The 19,675-nt window shown below is 35.9% G+C and overlaps 1 protein-coding gene across 1 annotated transcript in view; it reads left to right on the top strand.

Moving 5' to 3' along the window:
• The window catches only part of ADGRD1 (adhesion G protein-coupled receptor D1), a 146,488-nt gene that overhangs the window by 18,591 nt on the left and 108,222 nt on the right, over window positions 1-19,675 (top strand). The window contains exons 7-13 of the mRNA XM_010200426.2: window positions 1,773-1,837; window positions 2,360-2,515; window positions 4,752-4,811; window positions 6,046-6,163; window positions 7,069-7,179; window positions 8,945-9,020; window positions 12,146-12,287. Of these exons, the coding sequence (XP_010198728.2) occupies window positions 1,773-1,837; window positions 2,360-2,515; window positions 4,752-4,811; window positions 6,046-6,163; window positions 7,069-7,179; window positions 8,945-9,020; window positions 12,146-12,287 (728 nt within the window). The remainder of the gene's footprint in view (window positions 1-1,772; window positions 1,838-2,359; window positions 2,516-4,751; window positions 4,812-6,045; window positions 6,164-7,068; window positions 7,180-8,944; window positions 9,021-12,145; window positions 12,288-19,675) is intronic.

The following is a 19,675-nucleotide window of genomic DNA, read 5'->3' as shown; positions in this document are numbered from 1 at the left end:
GAGTCAGAACATTTGAAGAGTTGTACAGAATTTTACTTGTATTCTACACTTCAACCCCTGCTGATTTTTAGAAGGCTGTATAGTAAACTCCCTGATTTATACATGGAGATGTTCCTGCTGTGAGCTTTTGTGAGTTCAGAGCAATTTGCATGACATTAGACAGTTGGGTTTTTTCCTTAAACTTGTTCACAGATTTCCAGGGTCATTTGGAGTTATCAATTTTTTGTGAAAAATTAATTAATAGCTTCTTAATTGAAAGTGAACTTTGATGTGTATTTTCTAGGGGTTTAGGAATTAAAATGTAAAGCCAATTTCAAGCCAATATTATTTCTAAATGTTCAGGGTGGAGAACTTGAGAAATTTGGAGTACTGCTTTTCTACTTTTTCTCTCCAAGTAGTGGACTAATCAGATTTTCCGACATTTCTAATTTAGTGAAGATAGAGGATTCTCATTTGAAGCAATGAATGTTAAAACACTAATCAACAAAGTAAACAAAAGTTATTCTTGGGGTCTATTTATTGACTTTGGAGGACTTAAAGCAGGGTTGAAGCTGGGCAAATGTGATTTGAAGTAAAAAACTGAATAGGTCAGCCTGTTTTTCAATAGAATAAATAATCGTGTTCCTTTTGAATCCTTGAGAAAAATGTCCTACACAAGCAACTGTTGTTTGATTGGGCTGAAATACCACCCTCCTAGCAAATATAAATTCTTGGTAAGATGTAGATTGGGAGAAAATTCTATTTCCCTATCACAAATGACCAATAAATCCCTTCAGACAGAAAGGAATCGATATTTCTAAACTGGAGAAACTGGAAATCATCCAAAATCGAGTTTATTCTTTCTGTCTCAACAAATCACTTATGACATGCTCATATGGAAATTTTCAAAAGATAAAGCACTAGTGAGTGTCATTTATTAGCAAAGCCTGTATGATTAATAGGAGCCTCACTATTACTTGAAATCAATTTACAAACACACGACAGGGACATTATCTATAATATGCTCAAACTGCTAATGAAGGCTGTGATTTGACTCCCTAACCCCTGTTACACAAAACTGGCATGTCCCCAGAGCTTTTGGATAGAGCCATTTCTACCAATGTTCTTTTATTTGAAGGATGCCTTAGTTTTGCTACAAGTAACAGAAGCATTTCTGTTGGCTTGGAATATTTCTAAACAGATTTTTTTTTTTTAATATGGAAAAGTGTTTCCCAACTTGCCTTCATGACTGTGATTTAGTTTGGCACTCAAGCAATTTAGATTCAGGATATAAGTAAACATTAGCATTTGGAGATCAAAGCTGAGACTTGTCTCATTTTTTTTTTTTTAGGATCTGTATGTTCCAAATCACAGTTTATCATATAAACAGAAATACAGCATGGTTGTATTTGAAATTGTCAGAAATGCCTACAGATTATAACGTGTTCCCTAAATACGTAGCATAACTGTTAGGGGAAGAGTTAAAGTAGGAAGATGAGTACCCACATTTTAATTGTACAGTTGCACTTTTTTAAGATACAGCACTTAAAATTTCCTGTTTGCAAGCAAAAGTTTAAGTGGTTAAGACTGAGACTAAATTTCAAGGCTCATCTGTGTAAAGACAATGCCATAATACTGATAGGAGAATTAGAAAATGAAAAGATTTAAACAAACCTGCCTAGCTACAGCACTGTAATAAGTAAAATAAGAAGAGAAAATACATTACTTTCAATTAGAAGTGGCTTAGTTTGCAGATTTGTTAACACTCTCATTTCTTTGTGTATTTTCCCTAGGTGAGCAGGTTTTGCTTTCTTCAACGCTTCCATGGTCTGTGGTGACAACTACTACAAAACCTCTGGTAGGACACTCCTCATCACTCTTTTCTATAATGTCAGGAAGGGGAGATATTACTGAGTTACAGACCCTCCTCACTTTACAATGACACTTATTTTAATAACCTAATTATAAACGCTTTCAGATATGCATAGGAATAGTTTTTAGCCACTCTAGGAAGTCGGGAGCACTACATAACTCTTACTTTAGGACAGTTGAAAGGAATTCACTGTTAAATAAAAAGATTTTCTGTATTAAAAAGGGAAGAAATGTAGAAACTTCTGAAGTATTTGAATGAACTTTGAAGATACTGGACATTCAAAACCATTTTACTGGTTTTTCTTGTTTCCTTTTCAGCTTTTGAACCTGGCCTGTATATTCTGCTTATCTTACTTTTCTGTGTGCTTCCCTTACCCTTTGACTTATGTAACCTTCTGTATGTCTGCCACAGCAATCTACTATGTCTCAAACTTACTTTTGAGCTAAACCAGTAACTAATGACTGCCATATGGATTGATTTCTGGTGAACTGTATCCCTCTCTTGTAGCTTTCTACAAATGCCTATTTCCCCGTCATAACTAATCTGGCCGAGGAGACAGGGAACTTCCAATCCCCTGACACCATGCTGGGCTACCTACAGAATGTGTCCTCCAGCTTGCCCAACAAATCCTTGTCAGAAAATACTGCTTTAAGCCTGGCAGAGGTAAGTGTGGGGGGCAGATGACCCTGAAATTTGTTCAGAATCTGGAATATCGGATTCAACTTCGAAAGGTTTTGCTGGTGGCTGAACATAGATATAAGTAGCTGTTTAAGGGAGTAGCAGAAGGTGAGCTTCAAACAGAAAATAAAGATCTCATTAGTTCTTGAGTATATTATTTAATGTGTAAATTACAAATAAAAACCTGGAGCCAGGACCACAAATCAAAAATAGTTATTTAGTTTAGCAAGATACAGAGGAGGAGGAAACAATTTGTTGGTTTTTTGCAAGTGTATCAATGAAGAATGCATAATTCTGAGAAAATATCCAGCATCTGTGTGCATGGCACAGTCAATCCAAAACACAGCAAAGTTTTGCAGCAGTCTGTCAGATGCAGGACATAAAGACACTGTAATCAGAGTAGTGACAGCAGCAAAATGGAGGCCTGCACAAGATAATAGCCAGCTAACTTGGATTGATGGCATGCAGGGAGCACTCCAGTTGTGGCTGTATCACTCTGGCCCTGGATAACTGCCCAAGTAGAAACTTGTAACTTATTATCTTTGAGATTCACATCTGCACTAGAAGGTTAAAAATTGTCAATTACTACTGTCTGCCCAACCTTTTGTTAGCATTTATTGCTCCTTTAAGTTGTTCCTCTCCTCTGACTTCTCTCGCAAGGTCATGTGTTATCCTTGCTGGGTGCTGCAATGTCACACACTCTGCTCTGCCAGCTCTGCATTGGACATGGAGAGTTGTGGAAGAGGGCTTGTTTGAGACAGTAGTCCTTTAGCTTTTGGGAGTTAATGGCTTTATCTTGCACTGGATTCTAGTCACAACCAAGACTCCTGTGTAAACATTTCTCAGATTTCCACTGAAACTGAAAGATCAGGTCCAAAGCTTAATTGGGTAATTTATTTTTGTTTAAACTAATCCACAAAGGAGAGGGAAAAAAAATAAATAGAGAAATGTTTTCTGCAGTCTGAGCTGAGGACAAGGGGCCATGTTCTGCTAACATAAAGTTAGCCTTCTGTAAAATGATGGACATCTAATTCCCTGATTTCAGCAGGCTAGAAAGTCATTATTACAGTAATCAGCTCTGGCCTCACTAGCAATTGTTCCCTTAAGCTTCTGGGTAATACCAGGGTGACAAGGATTATATACTCAGACAAACAATATAAATAAATGCTCCTGAAAACTACATGGACAGCAATTGACAGTTGGTGTTAAAAGCTTAGCATTTGCAAACTATAAAGCTTGGATTTCATGGATCACAGTTTAATATGGAGCAAAAACCTTTCTAAAAAGCTTTAATACATTGTTTCCTTTGTTTTGCCGAAAATTTTGTGTGGGCTCGAAATTGAAAATGGAACATCATCCTGTCAGATATCATACCTGTTTCCCACATAATTTCAGTTCCATTTGGTTGCTTATTCATGCTATCTCGTGCTGCTTTGTGTGCCACGAAAGTGATTTGCAGACAGAGATGTGGGACACAATTATCTATAGCGCAGCTATTTTGGGAGGTAAATGCAAGAGAGTCCTGAGCATACATACAGGCTCTGTCATTTGTCTGATTGATGTATTGTCTACTTTGTATTGTCTGCAGCTAATTCTCTGACAGACAGGATCTGAGCATGCATGCTATTTTCTGTAAAGTTATCTCTGCCCTGATTGTCATATCCCTCACAGCACAAGAAAATTAGATTTAAGTGATACGTAATAAACATTCTGATTTCTGACACACGTTTATAATACACTGTTTCTGACAATTACGACTTGTATTTTTTGTTAATCCTTAAGTGCAGAGTAAAGGTTGTTTAACAGGTAAGTTGTACAGATGATGGGACACAGATATTTTTTTAGTGCTGTTGAACTATCTAGTCACCTAAGATTAAAAGAGGAACTAATGTCGTACAAGTTTATATAAAAGGGGAGAATAAGTTCCCTTTGGCTTAGTTCCAGCATTGTCACCTCAGCTGTAGCATAATAATTGCACATCAGGAGTTTCACAGTGGTGTTACTTTTAATAAATAAACCATTACTTTAAAAACAAATGTCACCATACAGAACATGGTGAGAGTGATTGTAGGTAGAGATGAATCTGTGACTTGAATGGAAATGAACTTGTCATCTTAAAATAAGCTTAAGAAAATGCTAGCAGAGATCTGTCTTGAATCCTTATCAGGGGATGTGTCTGATTAATAAGTAATCAAATCATATAGTTTTATTTATCTTTTAGGCATTTTTTAAAGCTATTGAAGACTTTCTGTTATTTCCCAACTGGATAGATGGACCAGAGGTAAGACAAATGGGTTCAGATTTGTCAGTTACTTCACCTGCATAATTTCATGTATGCAGTAATGAAACTGGTTGGCTTTATTATTATTCTTGTTCTGACTTTTTGGAAGTGTGACACTTATTTTCTAATATGTCACTTTCATATTTGCAGTAAAGATCCAAAGGTAAAGCAATTATGTCTCTTTTATAATGTGGTTTTGAGGGTTGAAATAAGGTAACTTCATCAGCTGCTGTTTCCACATATTTCAGGATAAATGAATCAAAATTGTAGTTACAAAATAACAGATATTATCGCTGAAGGAAGTGTTAAATCACTCATTTTTTTGATACTGAACTTTTAAATATTGAAGTTTATATTTTATTTGCAGATCAGTGTTTTTCAGTTCATGTGAAATCTGTGTTTAGTGAACTGGAGCTTTGAGAGAGATGAAATCTAATGCAAGGGAAAGTAACTTATAACAATGTTAATTTTCTTCAAGTCTGACTTTTAGGGTGCAGAGAAATTCTTGCAGGAGGAATGCAGGAATATCCTGAGATTTTTGTTTCTTAAGGGAACACAGATTTCAGAACAGAGAGTTTTTAAACAGAGAAGAAATTAAAGTAAATTAAGATCTCATTGAAGCCTTAAATGCTTTTAAGACAAAAAGATAAGTAATTGATTTAAGTTCTTAGCCTGAAATATTTTATCATCTCTGATGTAAATAGATTTCAGATAAAATAGATCTCTTTCATTGAAACATACATTCACTCTGAGGTTTTATGGATCTAATTTCAACCTGGAGAGCTGTTTTCCAGGAAACATTTAAGCACTTTGAAAGTAGTTTTATACTGGTGAACATTTTAATAAAGATGAAAGTAAAGCCAAACTCTTGTGTCTCAGCTTATGTTCCAATAAAGATCTGATACTCATCTTTATATATAGTCAGAATAACCTGCTCAGTTCTAAGCCTCACTCTGCTTGATCCTGAGTATAACTGACTATCAAATGCTGGTGGGAGCAGAGTCACTTGGAGAGTTTCTATAAAACATAAAATTTTATAAGGTCAAGCTCTTGGTGACATCAATTTGTGTAACATTTTACCCACTGTATGTGGAAAAGGTTGTGGAGAAAGTCACATTTTACTTTGGATCGTTGAATGATGAGCCGCACAAGAATCTAGCACAACACCCTGGCATTTTCTGCTATAAACAACACTTCATTTTGTTTTAGAGTCCTCTCTTTTTTCTTCCACCAGAGCCTTCATGTATTTGGAAGTTTAATTCAAACTATTGACAGTTTGATGGCTCATATGACACACAATCTGGATAGAGACTTGTTACCGTTAACTGTTGAGGGCACGTCATCTGTGGCAGGTAGGATTGAGCAGAAATGTACTGTCTGGATGTCCTAAACACTTCAGTGCTTGCAGACCTTGCCATCACAGAAGAAGGAATCAAAACAGATAATTTTCTTCTTTAAATACAAACTGGTGTTTCAGTTGTAGAAAAATGACCGTGCAGTTTCTCCCAAGGTGACCAGCTCTGGCCGTACTTGAACAACTTTGAGGTTGGCTAGGGACTGGTTTAGAATACAAATTTTATGAAATTTATCATAGTAATACTATGCTAATAGGCAGTCAAAAGGCCTGGAGCTCTTAGGCAGCACTTTGAAATTGCAGATGTCTGGATGCTATAAAATGTGTTTTTGCAAGAGATTGCAAATAATAGGAGGAGTTTTGACCTTTTAGGGGAATTTTATTTTGCTGCTGTTTTAGCATCTTATCACCCTAATTTCATCCATATCTTTGGGTGCTACAGGTAGCAAAACTAATTCTTTTGTTCTGGCATTCTGCTCAGACTTGCTGAGACCTGTATAAGAGGGCAAATAACCTGAGCAGTGACCAGTACCATTAATCACTGCACCTACTCTCTTGGACACTGACACTCTCAAATGGAGCTGTGGAGGTCTGAAACAATGCCTTCAAATGTCAGGGGGAGAGTGCATTATCAGTTTGTTTCGTTTGCCCTGGTAAGCACAGTATCTGAGCATGGGTGAAGTGATCCATGGTATATTAACAGTGCACGTATCACCTTCTCTGTCATAAAGGAGTCAGATATAAAAACCAATTTTATACTCAGGGAATCTACTATATTTTCTGCAAACATCTGGGGTTTTAAATTCAAGGCTTTCAGTAGCTCTCAGGGAAGTCTAGTTGAAAAGTCAAGTAGGTTGTAGATGCTATTGATTTTATCATATTTTTGTTTGGGTTATCACACAGATTACACCTTGATTAAAATGTATCCTCAGACTCTGAATTTGTCCCACTATCGATTTCCATCACAAGGACAGAGTTATATTTCCATTCCCAGTGAAGCTTTTCGTGAAAAAGGTAAGGAAAAATGTAAAGGGAGGAGCAGAGTCATGTAAGCAAAGTATCCAAAAAAAAAAAAGGTTTTGGTTTGCTTTATTTTTCTGAGTAAGTGATTTGACCAGTGTTGATCATTCTGACTATAAAGAAGCAGCAGTTGTCCAGTGATACTAATGGATGATTAATGTGATAGAGTTTTCATATTACTTGGATTAATCTTGAATAATACATCTGGACCACGAAGACTGAAGCCATTTAATTTTGACATGCTTTTACATCAGAGAAGCCATAATTTCATAAATTATTTTAAATCATCTCAACTGGCTGTTTTGAAGAAATTCCAGAATGTCAAGTCAGGAATTACTTATCCTTTTATGTAAAATGGCTCTTAAAACATTGTATTAAATTAAAGTATAAAATGATAGGATTAAGCAGTAAGAACTACAGAAACAGAACAAAGATGTAAACTACAGTCAAAGCAGAAAGGCAGAACTGAGAAATCCATACCTAGGCTAAGATTTTAATAATCATCTCAAAAGAAAGGTAAGGCAAAAATCTAAAGCTTTAATCAAGACCTTAAAGGTAATCATCTGAAGTTAATTATCTGTGTTTTAACCAGGGATTCAGGGAAGCTATTTACAGAAACATCTACCTGCATCCTCATATCTTTGAAAATCTGACCTGTGTGCCCTAAATTCCAGCCCAAAGAATTTATATATCCAGAGAGACCTTTCCACAGTCACCTCTGTTAAAGTGTGAAGTTGGCTCCAGATAACCTACAGTGAGAAACACTCTGATTACTGAACTATCTACCTGATTTGTGATGACAGCTTGGTTTCTTTGCACTGGCAGGGGTCTCTGACTGGAGACTTCACTGCAAGGGCTCTGAGAATTGAATAACTATAATTGCAAACTAACTTCTAATGCCAAAAATAGCATGTGAGAGGACTTTTCTTCCTTTCCCATTTACAAAGCCTCTCACTATGCAGACTTCTTTTTCTCTTCAGAGCATTGTCATGCTTGGTATCCTGAAATGATTCAGCCCATTAAATGTTTAACTCTTTTTTCCAGCTATATCTCACTTCTGAGTAGTTTCAGCCTTCAGGCCACGCTTCTACACTGTCCAAATGAGCTAATCTAAAAATTTATTATTCCACCTTAAACAGTTGACATTATAAATACTTGGAACCCAGTAAAAGGGATGGTAAAAGAAAGAAAAGTAAAAATCTGTGTGCCTGACACTTGGAAAATACACATTTAGCTCTTCATTCAAATGCTGGAGAAGCTATAAATAGTTGGAATGCAGGTAGCAAACAGGCAGCCAAAGGGGAAAGTGGTTGCCTGTTTGAGTTTCATAAACTGCCAGTTAGCACAGGTGGTGGTGAAGTAGCCTTGAGATTACTGTAGCTATTGCTGAGACATTGGCTCTGGTATGTCACTCCATACCAGAGCCGTATGTCACATCACGTCTGGTATGGCTCAGGTATGTTTCTGGAGCTATGATGGGGATTGATAGTTTATACTGATTATTTTCACAACTTGTTTTGGAAGCACAGTTGCACAGGGCAGATATCCTCTATTTTACCTTTGATATCTGTTCCCTGCCCTGTACTGCAAAGTGTTCGTACTGTTTCAACTGCTTAAAAGAATACTAAGCAATCTCCTAAAGCAAAGATATGAGTCTACAGAAGTCAAGGTGCTTAACATGGAGTTTCAGGTCTAGGAAAGAAATGTCTCTGGTTCACAGTTGTTTATTGGAAGAATAACCCCTCTTCCCTTTCCACAGCTTGGATTACTATTGTCGGCCTGCTTTACCATAACTTGCATTATTTCTTTCATAATATCAACCCTATGGATACCAAGTAAGTATCTCAGACCTCTCATGCTGTAACAGCTTGTTTATGGCCTTAATGATGTACATTTATAACTGTCATTATCAACTGTAAATAAATTACAAGCCATAATCCTGATTCTGCAATACTGAGGACTCGTAGTCATTAAGTAGAGAGAGATTAGAGCTTACATTAGATGTTTTATTTTATGTTGTAATAAAATAAATGTCCATAGCGACATGTTTGTCTTTCTTTGTCTTCTCCTTCTGTTCATCAGATCTGCTATTAGAATTTCATAATTTTAGTCCGTCTCATAAAAGGAAATTATGTCTTTTCTCTTGGCACATTTAAAGACAAAACTTGCACTTAAATGAAACAAGTAAGAAAACATAACACCCCGCTGTAGATAGAATCTGAATCCTAATCCTAGAAACTTAATGGTAATTTTATAACAGGAGACCAAGCAATGCTTTAAAGACCTTTTGGTTCATGTGCTGCATCAATGAAATCATTAGCAGATAAGATAAAGTAAATGCAGAGCTGTATACCTCTCAGCAGTATCGCTCTCCAGGGAAGTTTGCAAGGCTGTTCATATAACTCATTGCACTTTTAAGCTAGTGTGACTTTACATTTTACTTCATCTTCACTCTAGTATGTAGATTAGTTTACACTTTCAGTCTTTTCCAATCTGTGACTCCTTGCTGTGTTGTTTATGGCAGCAGAAGGAAAGATGCAGCATCTCAACTGTCACAGATGTCAGAAATTGCCTTCCTTTATTTACATACAATTACATCAAAGGTCATGATCACAAGAACTCATTTGTGAACTTCAGAGTAAAACCAGACTGATCACAGTGAGAGAGCTGCAGAACTATTACTAAGTAGCATTTTTAAATCAAGTAGCAAGCTTTTTGTTGTTTTACCCTGCTCTCTCAAAAAAAGGGCACTTAGTAGGTGACTGTAAAGGAACCATGTCATTAGTGTACAATATTTCTTACTGACATGAAGAAATAGAGGCAATAATTTATGACAGCTTATGTTTTCCAAACAGGAGGATCAATGTAATTTATTTAGATAATAAGCTATAATCTCAACTCCTCAAAGAGAGAAAAAGAAAGATGCTACATGTCAAAATATTGTATTCTAATGTATTGTCATAGAGTTTACAGTTCTTGGAGCTCTGATATGGCAAAAAAACCCTCCTATGCATCTTTGTGTACATTCTCTGAGTTTTGTGGGAAGGGACAGCCTGGAGACTCATTCTGCTGAGTTGTATGCATATTTTTTAGCACTTGTTTTCAGGAAGGAAGGATCTGGCCCTGGTACAACATTAAACAAAAACCAGTGGAGAAGCAACATCTCAGAGGTTTCTATAATTAATCCAAAATGCTTCAACTGTTTGCAGTATGTAATGCACTACAGAATCACACCTATTAAATTCTAGATGGAGATCTCTTTAAAACAACATCTAAAAAAACTAGTAATACAGGGCTTGCTAGCTTAGCAGTTTTCATCTGTGAAATCAAACCCCAGGTATTCAAGAAATGTTATAAAAATAAGCATGCACTTCTGCTTGGTTTTCTTTTTTTGTGCTGTGCTATTATAACTTTTTTGCTTACATTTCAGTAGAATAAAAATATTTTCCCAGAGAAGTTTGCTTTAAAGTCTTTCTTTTATGTTCCTTCTAGCACTGGGCTGTGTGAACACCTGCAATTTGAAGCCTATCCATTTTCTTCTAAGGGGCAATTTTTTTTTCTTTTGTGGTTGAAAACCAAAACCAAAACTCTTGGCACTTCTGTGTTGTACACACAGATGACTTCTATTTTCATACTTCATAAACAGCAGTTTCTAAGGGGAGTTAGTTTTGAATCTTTAAAAAAAAAATCAAAGCACAGTTTTGAGACCAATTCTGCTCCTGTTCATGTTTAGCTTGTGTAAATCTGTAGTAATCCCACTGAAGGTAACCTGATGACAAACTCACTGCCATCTAACACAGCGTGCCAGATACTGATCTTAACATTGTGAGTTCTTAAAATTTTCATATTGGAGTAGAATATTCTGCTCTCAGATGAACAAATTCAATTCACATGCTGGTCTTCGGGAACAGGAGTAATCTTTGCTACTGCTGGCTTTTTTTGTGGTCAGAACTAAAGACTGGTTCTTGAGGTTGTGCTAAATGAGTTGTGCTTTATTTGACCTCACTGAGTAACTCAATGAAGTTGTTTTAATGTTTGACATGAATTCTTCTTTTTCCCTTTTTCAAAAGAAAAGTAAGAAATCTGTGCAAGCAGATGGCAGATGTAAATAAGGTGGTTTTTAACGTGCTTTGTGAACTGGTCCTTTCCAGTAGTGTGCTATGTTTGGAAACCCACGCTGATAGTTAATTCACCATGGCTAATATTTCTCAGAATAAATACTGTTTACTCTGTACTGAAAAGGTAGATGACAGAGACTATTACTCCTGCACACTTTGCTACTGATAGTGTAAAAAATTGGACCCTGCAACCAAATGGATTTATTCCTAAACATGTGAAAATGCCAAAGTCATAAGTTTTAGCTGAAAGCAGAAACAAAGGGAGTTTTATATACTGCAAAATTACTTTAGCCTAGAAAAAAAAGAAGTATTACCTGGACTAATTAGATGTTCAGCTGTTTGTAGTGTGACCTGACTTACTCTCTAACCTAACAAACCTAACTGCATGTAATCAATTTTTTAAAATAGAGCTTATAATTACTTCTAAATATACTCCTCGTGTATGTGTACATGTGTTATATATTTATAGCTCACATGTTGATATGTATTTTTAGTTAGACAACCTGTAGCCCCTCAAGTTTTCTCTTGCTTGGGTTGCTTTGCTTGGATTATTTTTAGACACCTTACTTTACAGGATTCTCTCATTATCTAAAGGACTTTCAGCAAGACTGTGCAAGGACTTGCACAAGAGAAGCAGAGGGAAGTAACACTTATAATATTAAGTCTGCTAATGTCTAAACCCATTTCCTATCCTTTGTTGCTTCTAGTTCTGCATGGTCTTCTGGGGCCAGATGTTGGTCTCCTACAGAAAGTGATTGACTTGAAAAGCAAAAGAAGGTCCTGTGTTCCTGATACTTTGAGTGAACTAATTGTTATACTAAATAGATTTGTTTCTTTCCAAGGATTGCTGAAGCTGCTGCCTACAAAGGTTATATGATCTCAGCAACCAGTTATCTTATCTCTGTCAAAGTGGACCCTCTACCCAAGTTGTCACATAATCTGTCAGGATCTCCTCTTATTACCATCCAGCTCACCCACAAATTGGTAAGTTCAATGAAAACGCTCAGTTTAGCCTATTGTCGGGGCTGTTCAAAACTTCTGTGTCTGTGATGACTTCTTTGTATTTCTCTTGTAACGTTTGTGGGCATTTTTAGTAGCAATTTCAATTGCATTTGTGACTATGATATTATGGTTTTCCTACCATTATGCATCAATAATTTTTGTATCCATCACTGCAAAAGGATGATTAGTGCACATGTTGGAAAACAAGGTGAAGTGATAAGTATAGCTTTAGGTCTTTCTGAATGTGTTGTTCTGTGGACATGCTTGTGCAATCAACAATAGGATGGTATGAATCACTGCTTTCTCATTAAAGCTGTAAAACCCAAGAATTACTGTGACATTTGCTTTTGGTCTTAATCCACACTGAGATAACAGGTGGTTTGGACCTTCTCATGAATAAACTGAGAGAAGGAACTTCTCCAAAGAAACAAGAGACAAGAATTATGAATCTAAAGAACCTGGTAAACAAATTTTATTCATATTCATCTCTTTATGTTGTCGATGGAATGGAGAATAGTTGAGCTCCAACTTTGCAGTGCTGGCATGAGGCATCCAGCATCTACCACCTACATACAGTGTTGAATGGGAAAGGAAAAGAAAGATTTTAAATCCTAAATGTTTCCTAGAAAACGTTGTTTAGATGTTCTAAATGTTTTATCAAATGTTAATGTCAAAGTTTGTTTTCAAGACAGTTTCTTTTCTTCTTGTTGGGCTTCTGGTAAAGATTAAGTAGGTTACAGAAAACAAATATATGAAAAAACCCTAAGACATGGAGTTGAATATTGTTGTTTTCTTGACAGTTTTTCAAACTAAGGACTCTCCTGGATGTCTCTAGTGGCCTCTTAGAGGTGGGCACTTGATAAGTGAAGACTGTATTTTGTGTACATCATTTATAAAATGTACTTTGCTTTATTTATTCAGGCACCTCCTCATGCTTTAGTATGATGATTTAATAGCAGGCTGTAAAACAAACCTGTGGGACTTTTTCTGTATGTCTATTGACTTTCACTGTGAAGATGGCTGAGATCTTTGTATACTGATGGAAACTTTACATTTATCACTTGTGAATTTGCTTAAAAAAAATATGCTATTAATCAGTGAGCAACAGAACCAGCCCAAATGCTTCTGAGTATCTTGTATATGGATTTGAAATTCTGTGAGTAATCTTGAGAAACAAAGATATAGTGTGGATATCTCTGCTATCTGTGGCTTCAGGAATATAATTTCTTTTCTGGCTTTCAATTAGTGAGTATGTCTGATATTAAGGAATAAATTCAGTTATACCTAAGTATGGCAACAGTGGGCTGAATCTGTTCTCTTTCACACTGTTGTGTCTCCAGTGAATTCCATGCAATAGATTTTAAAAATATAAATTTAGACAATTTATTTGTAAATTCACTTAAGTAAACTACTTAAGCAAATTTGCAGAAGTCATTTCAAGTGAATTTACTTAAGCAGATCAAGAAATGCCTGCACGGCCCCGAAAGCTTTCATATGATACCACCACAGGTCCTTTTTATCATACTACATATTATTTCACTCTCTAAAGTGATTTCATTTGGTTGAATATGATCACTCATGGAATAAAAGTAGAATTTAAAACATGAAACAAATTCTGGCTGCAAGATCATGATGTTAAAGTGTGCACTTCAAAATAAACAGTAACAGTCAAGCTATTTATGTAAGTTTATGAATGAATATAATGATTAAGCCAAGAGCATAAATTGTATCTTAGAAACCTCTTTCATCTGTTAAAATACTGCTTGCTTGCTTGTAATAACAGGAGAAATATTTGAAGTGGATAGCAATCTCATTCTTACAGTTGCCTGTTTGTCCTCAGTCTAACAAAGTTAAAGTTTTACTCCATTAAAATTTGAGTCTGACTTTTTTCAGTTGATCTGATTTAGTTATAGCTAGTCTATCAAGTCTACTGGATTTCACAAGCAGAGAAATATGAGGAGTGAAAGGAGAATATGGTTTCTTGTACTGATTCTAGTGATGCTTGGCACAGCTTAATGAAATTTTAAGTATTTTTCTTCTAGTGTGTATAGGAAAAATGCCAATCACTGAGCAACAGAAAACAAAAGGGGATAAAATAAAATCAGACATGTCTATTTTAAGGAATACTTACGAAGAGAATGTAAACTGAATATCACCTCTTGAATCAAAACTTCATAGAACATACATCATTCCACATTCCCTGGGTTTCTCTGCAGTTGCCTGCATGTTTGGTGTAGCTTTTAGGAGCTAGTGAGAGAATTACATTTCTCTTTCCTTTTGAAATGTTAGGCAATATAAGCCAGCGTTAATACCTTATCAATTAGGTAAGAATGCAGGAAATATTTATAAATTATATATGATACCTTTTCTAGAGACCACCAGTGGCAGTGGGCAGAGTGCATAGAAGAGGTGGGTGCCCAGCCTGAGGGACAGATTGGAGGCTAAACTAGTGCTGTGAAGTATAGGAGTTGAGAAGTCACATCATAATTAGTACATACACGCTTGATTTCATGGGTGCAGGGACTAGAGAAGCTAGACTACTGATTCATCTGTATTGGAGAGGACATAAGAAGAGGACATCAGTAATTACAGCCATTAGGCTCACAGCTGGATTCTCATGGGGCCAATATTGCTGATCAACATCTTTCCTAATGACAGAGCAGGTAGAAAATTTTCTGGTCAAACTTCCGTTAGTGGATAACAGTTTGCTGCCTTAAAATAGAAATTCTTATGAGTCAGGATGAATAAGTCATCTCATATTTTGCATAGGATAAAAATATTCCATTTTTAATTCTTAGGAAGTGAAGACTCCCTGTGGATAGGATAGACATGTTTGCTTTACTTCTTTTAGTGTTATTTTTTGTTTTAATTGTCATTATTCTAACAACAGTTGATTTTGTTGCACAATCTCTGAAGCTGAATTTTCTGGTACTCTTTCTTTTGTCTTCTGAAAATGTTAACAGCTTTAGCAAGATTGTTTTGCAAGAGCCCTTCATCTAGGATTTATAATTAATTTCTTTACATAAGAACATGAAGTGATTAAGTGTTTTACTCTTTCTGCCATTCTGAACAATGCTTATCCACTCTTGTTATCCACCGTGTCCACATATATATATCTCTATAACACAATGACATAGCTGGGAGTGAAAAGCAATTCTCGCTTTCCTTCTCTGTAGATATAAGTAGCTTTTCCTGAGATATTTAGGGATTATTGAAGGCCTTTTTACTTGTTACTTTGTACATATTGAAGAATTATAAGAATGGATTATTTTATTGACTGTCCCTTTTTCCCCACTGCGTAAGGTACAAGATAAAGACAAGAAAGAAACAGTAGTACTTTATGACATTTTAGGCTCAGATCTATTGTTGTCACTCTGTTAAGCTGTTTTATCAATAGTGAGATTTTAAATCCCATTAAATATTTCATACTGTTGATTCAAAGTATGTCATAATACATTCTTGCCAGTCAATGTAGACCTGCTCAGGGTGGGAAGAGCTTGCCCTGTGTGTATACATTGTTTTCTTTTTATAGCTCACCTGAAAAAATCATCAGAAAGGGGCTATAATGCAAGAAAATGATGCTCATTAGAAGCTAGTATTGCCTTTAATTGCAGCATATTCAGTGTGAACACACAGTTTTCTCTAAACTTACTAGGTCCCTTGATATACCTGATGATGGGGTCAGGTTGTAGTATGTGATAGTCTGTGTCCTAGAGACTGGAACACCTTCAGCCTCCTGTAAGGAGGATTAGAGTGAGAACAAAGGAAATTGTAAGTGGATCAACAGTGGTAACCATTGCACATCTCTAGCTAACATGGCTGCATGGTGCTTAGGGGAGCCCTTGATGAACTTGGATCAGAGGAATAAACTATATTCCTCCTGGATAGCTACTCACAACAAACTCACTCTTACAGCTTGACACATGCATTGGTAATTTCAATACCAAGTCCAAAGACCAAAACAACTAAGTTACAGTTAAGCTTGATCCACAATCCTTAGTGAAACTACCCTGAAGCATATAATTTCAGTTTTAGTATTGAATGGACATAAACAATTTGAACTTGGGCTTGTATTAAGGGATTAAATTTTGTAAAATGTCTACTTGCCTTGGAAAAACTTTAGATTACGTTCCCAATATCTTGATCAAAGAAGCTGACTAAACTTCAGATGTTAGGCATACAGTGTCTTCAGACAGATCTTGTTCATAACTGTCTAGTTACTTTAAAGATATATTTCAAAACATTTTTCTTTATAGTAGATTGAAGTATTCTAACAAACATTTCTCTTTATCAGGAAAATTTTCTCTAAATTAATCCCTCTAAAAGACAACAGTCTATACACTACATCAAAATAGTCCGCTGTTATTCAGGAACATTTTAGTGAGACAGACATTTTTTGACTTATTTTGACTTCAGCAATTTGGATGAGCTACTGTCTCCGTTCCAAACAGTTACAGAAATCAACTACCACTTTCAGTATGTGTGGGATGATATAAAGACTAGTAGTTTGCAGCTGAAGAGAGCTTAATCTTGACCTGTCCAGATGTTTTGTAAAGAAGCAGCAGTACATTTTGCAAGACGATCATTCTGTTTCCAGCAAGATGTTTTTCATAGCAGGAACAACTAGGGAAGAATTAACACTTCACTTACATGATCCAAGGAACTACAGCAAAAGGTGGAAATTTAGAAGAGATGAATGTCAAGGCTGAAATGCATATGCAACACGCTCTTTTTTCAACCACTTTGAGGCTCTGCAGTTTTCTCCAGGGCTTTGTTTTCCTTGTCTCTTTGCAGGAGAACACATGCAGATGCAGTTTTGGAGAATTATAAACTTCTGATGCTCTGTAAGAGGCCCTCACGTGAAGACTAGATGTAAACTGGGAATTCTTAATGTAGCTAGTTTTCCCCCAAATATATTGAATGCAAATGCCATTTTAATTATTTATTCTAGGGAAAAATACCCCTAAAACTTTACCAAGTTTAGACTAATTTAGCCGTGGTCCATCTCATTCCTTTGCTCCATGTGGTTTGTTTTAACAAATGTAGTGCATGGGGAGTTGTCTGCCTGAACATGAAGTGATAGCATTTCCTAGCATGTTATTACACTGAATCATTCAAACAGCTGCTTCTCTCCTCAATTTTTGACCATCTCTTCTCTTGATAATTTGTCTGTTTCTGCTTTGCTTTTAGTAATGAATACTTCCTATCAGAACCCTACAGTGACCTGCTTCCCCTATGTTCCTTGTTAAAGAGCTTTGTCAATGAAGCTTTATAAGTTTTTCTTGTCAATCTCACCTCATTTCTTGTTACTCAATTTTCTTGAATCACCAGAACCACGAGTCACATGAGAGCATAGGCATTCATAATTTTAAGTGCAACCTGTGTGTCTGGGAAGTGCTCTCTTGGGACACTCCTTTGGAGATGGTAAAGTGCAGGGATAAGATAGACCTTCTCTTAACTGAGTTCCTATTATAACAAAAGCTGATAGTGTTCTTGCAGTTCAGAGAGACAGAAACAAGGTTAAGGAACATTGTCATTCAGATTTCAATGAAGCAATGAGACTTTTGTCTCTAAAAGATACCTAAACATAATCTTCATTGTCTCTTGCATGGTCGGTGGTATGCTGTATCCTGGGGTTTGTTTAGCATTATTACTTATAGGAAGATAAAATGAGAGAAGAACCAATTCTCATTTGTACACAAATATTAGTACTACCATGACAGAGACAAATCAATGTGAAGCCACTTAATTTTTATGGCAAGTTAAGTGTTGGCTAATTTATATATCGATGGAGGTAAAACAATGACTTTTGCCTACATCTGCAGAGTAAAGGTGTAATTTTTCACTGGATAGACTTTGCCAGAAAACCTTGAATAATATTGAATGAAACCTTGAATTAAAACTGTAACACTTACAGAGCCTACCATAATTAAGCAAAAAGAAAAATACTAATCAAGCTTGTAATTTAAAAATCAATTAAAAGTTCGGCACTTTGTTATTTAAGTTAAATCCTTGCTATAAATACTACAGAAAATCTGTTGAGGTCAAATGAGAAATGGACATAGTTGCAGCTAATTTTCTTGCTTCTAGGCAACTTTAAAATACCAGTAGTCATTATGATGATATACAGCATCTCTTAACAATGCAGCAATAGTTCTGTATGGTTAATGTTATTAACAGAAACATCCCAGGACTTATTTTCTCATAGGAATCCATTCTAAAAACCTAGAAAGGTGCAGTAACAAAAAATATAGATTTTCATTAAGCACATTGAAGATTGCCTGTTGTAAGAATCAGGATTGCATTGCAATCAACTGTAATTCATAGGTTTCATTTCCAAGTCAGAAAAGACTTAAGCCTTTGGAGGCTCAATACTTTCCCTGTGTTATCACTCATTTGTCACAAAACAAGTCCTCAGTATTTCTTTGTAAATAAGTCCTTTGCCTTTGGGGTGGATATTGCAACAAGAGTGAGGACATTATGAAGTGTTTGACTGTTTTTAAAGTGTGCAAGTAAAGTTTCAATTTTAAGTTTAGTTGCTGACTTTTATTCTTTGGGTATGTGGGTAATTTTCTATGCCATCTTCCACTTAGTATCTATTAAACTACCTCTTGCCTAAAGAAAATAACCACTGGTGTCTGGAACCAAGTGTTATCAATTTACAGCAAAAAGCATCTGCTTTTTCGCTTTCAAATTTCTGCTTGCAAGTGGCAGTGCATCAGCAGTTGGAGGTCAGTCAATACCAAGCAATAAACTTAAAAAAATCTTGCTGACTTATAAATCCAGAACTGAATTCCACAGTTATTCTATTTTACAGAACTGTAGCATCTTGTGCTGTTTCACTCTGCCTTTGATTGAACATTTGTCACAGGAGGAGAAGAGAAAATTATGGGGTGAGCAAATGTGATCCAGTGATGTAGAGTTCTGTCCCAACTGTGAACACAATTTTTAAATTCAATTTAGTTCCTCTTCTTTAAGTTCCTCATCAGTGACTACATTTTTGAAGCATCCTTGCATGTGGTGATGGCTTATTGCAGGAGTTCCAGCTAGTTGTGCTACGTTTAATGAACAGTCAGGGTTTCTGCTATCATGTTTCTTTACACAATGTTAATACAGATATCTACACATTCAAATGTTATTTAAAAAGTTACTGCAGAGATGAAATAGATGACATTCAGATGATGTTCAAAATTATAAAAGAAAGGCTAACATACCAGCAGTCTCGATTCCTCACTGTGAGCACAGATCCTATAAAATATCCCCTGGTGAAATCAAGCTGTTTTGAAGTGGCAGAAGTAAACTGTAGCATTTGAAACTTCAAAAAGCTGGATTCAGATTCAAAATGTTCCCATTATCATGACTATTAATGT

The sequence above is a fragment of the Colius striatus genome, chromosome 17 (genome assembly GCF_028858725.1).
Source record: "Colius striatus isolate bColStr4 chromosome 17, bColStr4.1.hap1, whole genome shotgun sequence".
NCBI lineage: Eukaryota > Metazoa > Chordata > Aves > Coliiformes > Coliidae > Colius > Colius striatus.
This window is presented reverse-complemented; position numbering and strand designations above follow the sequence as displayed.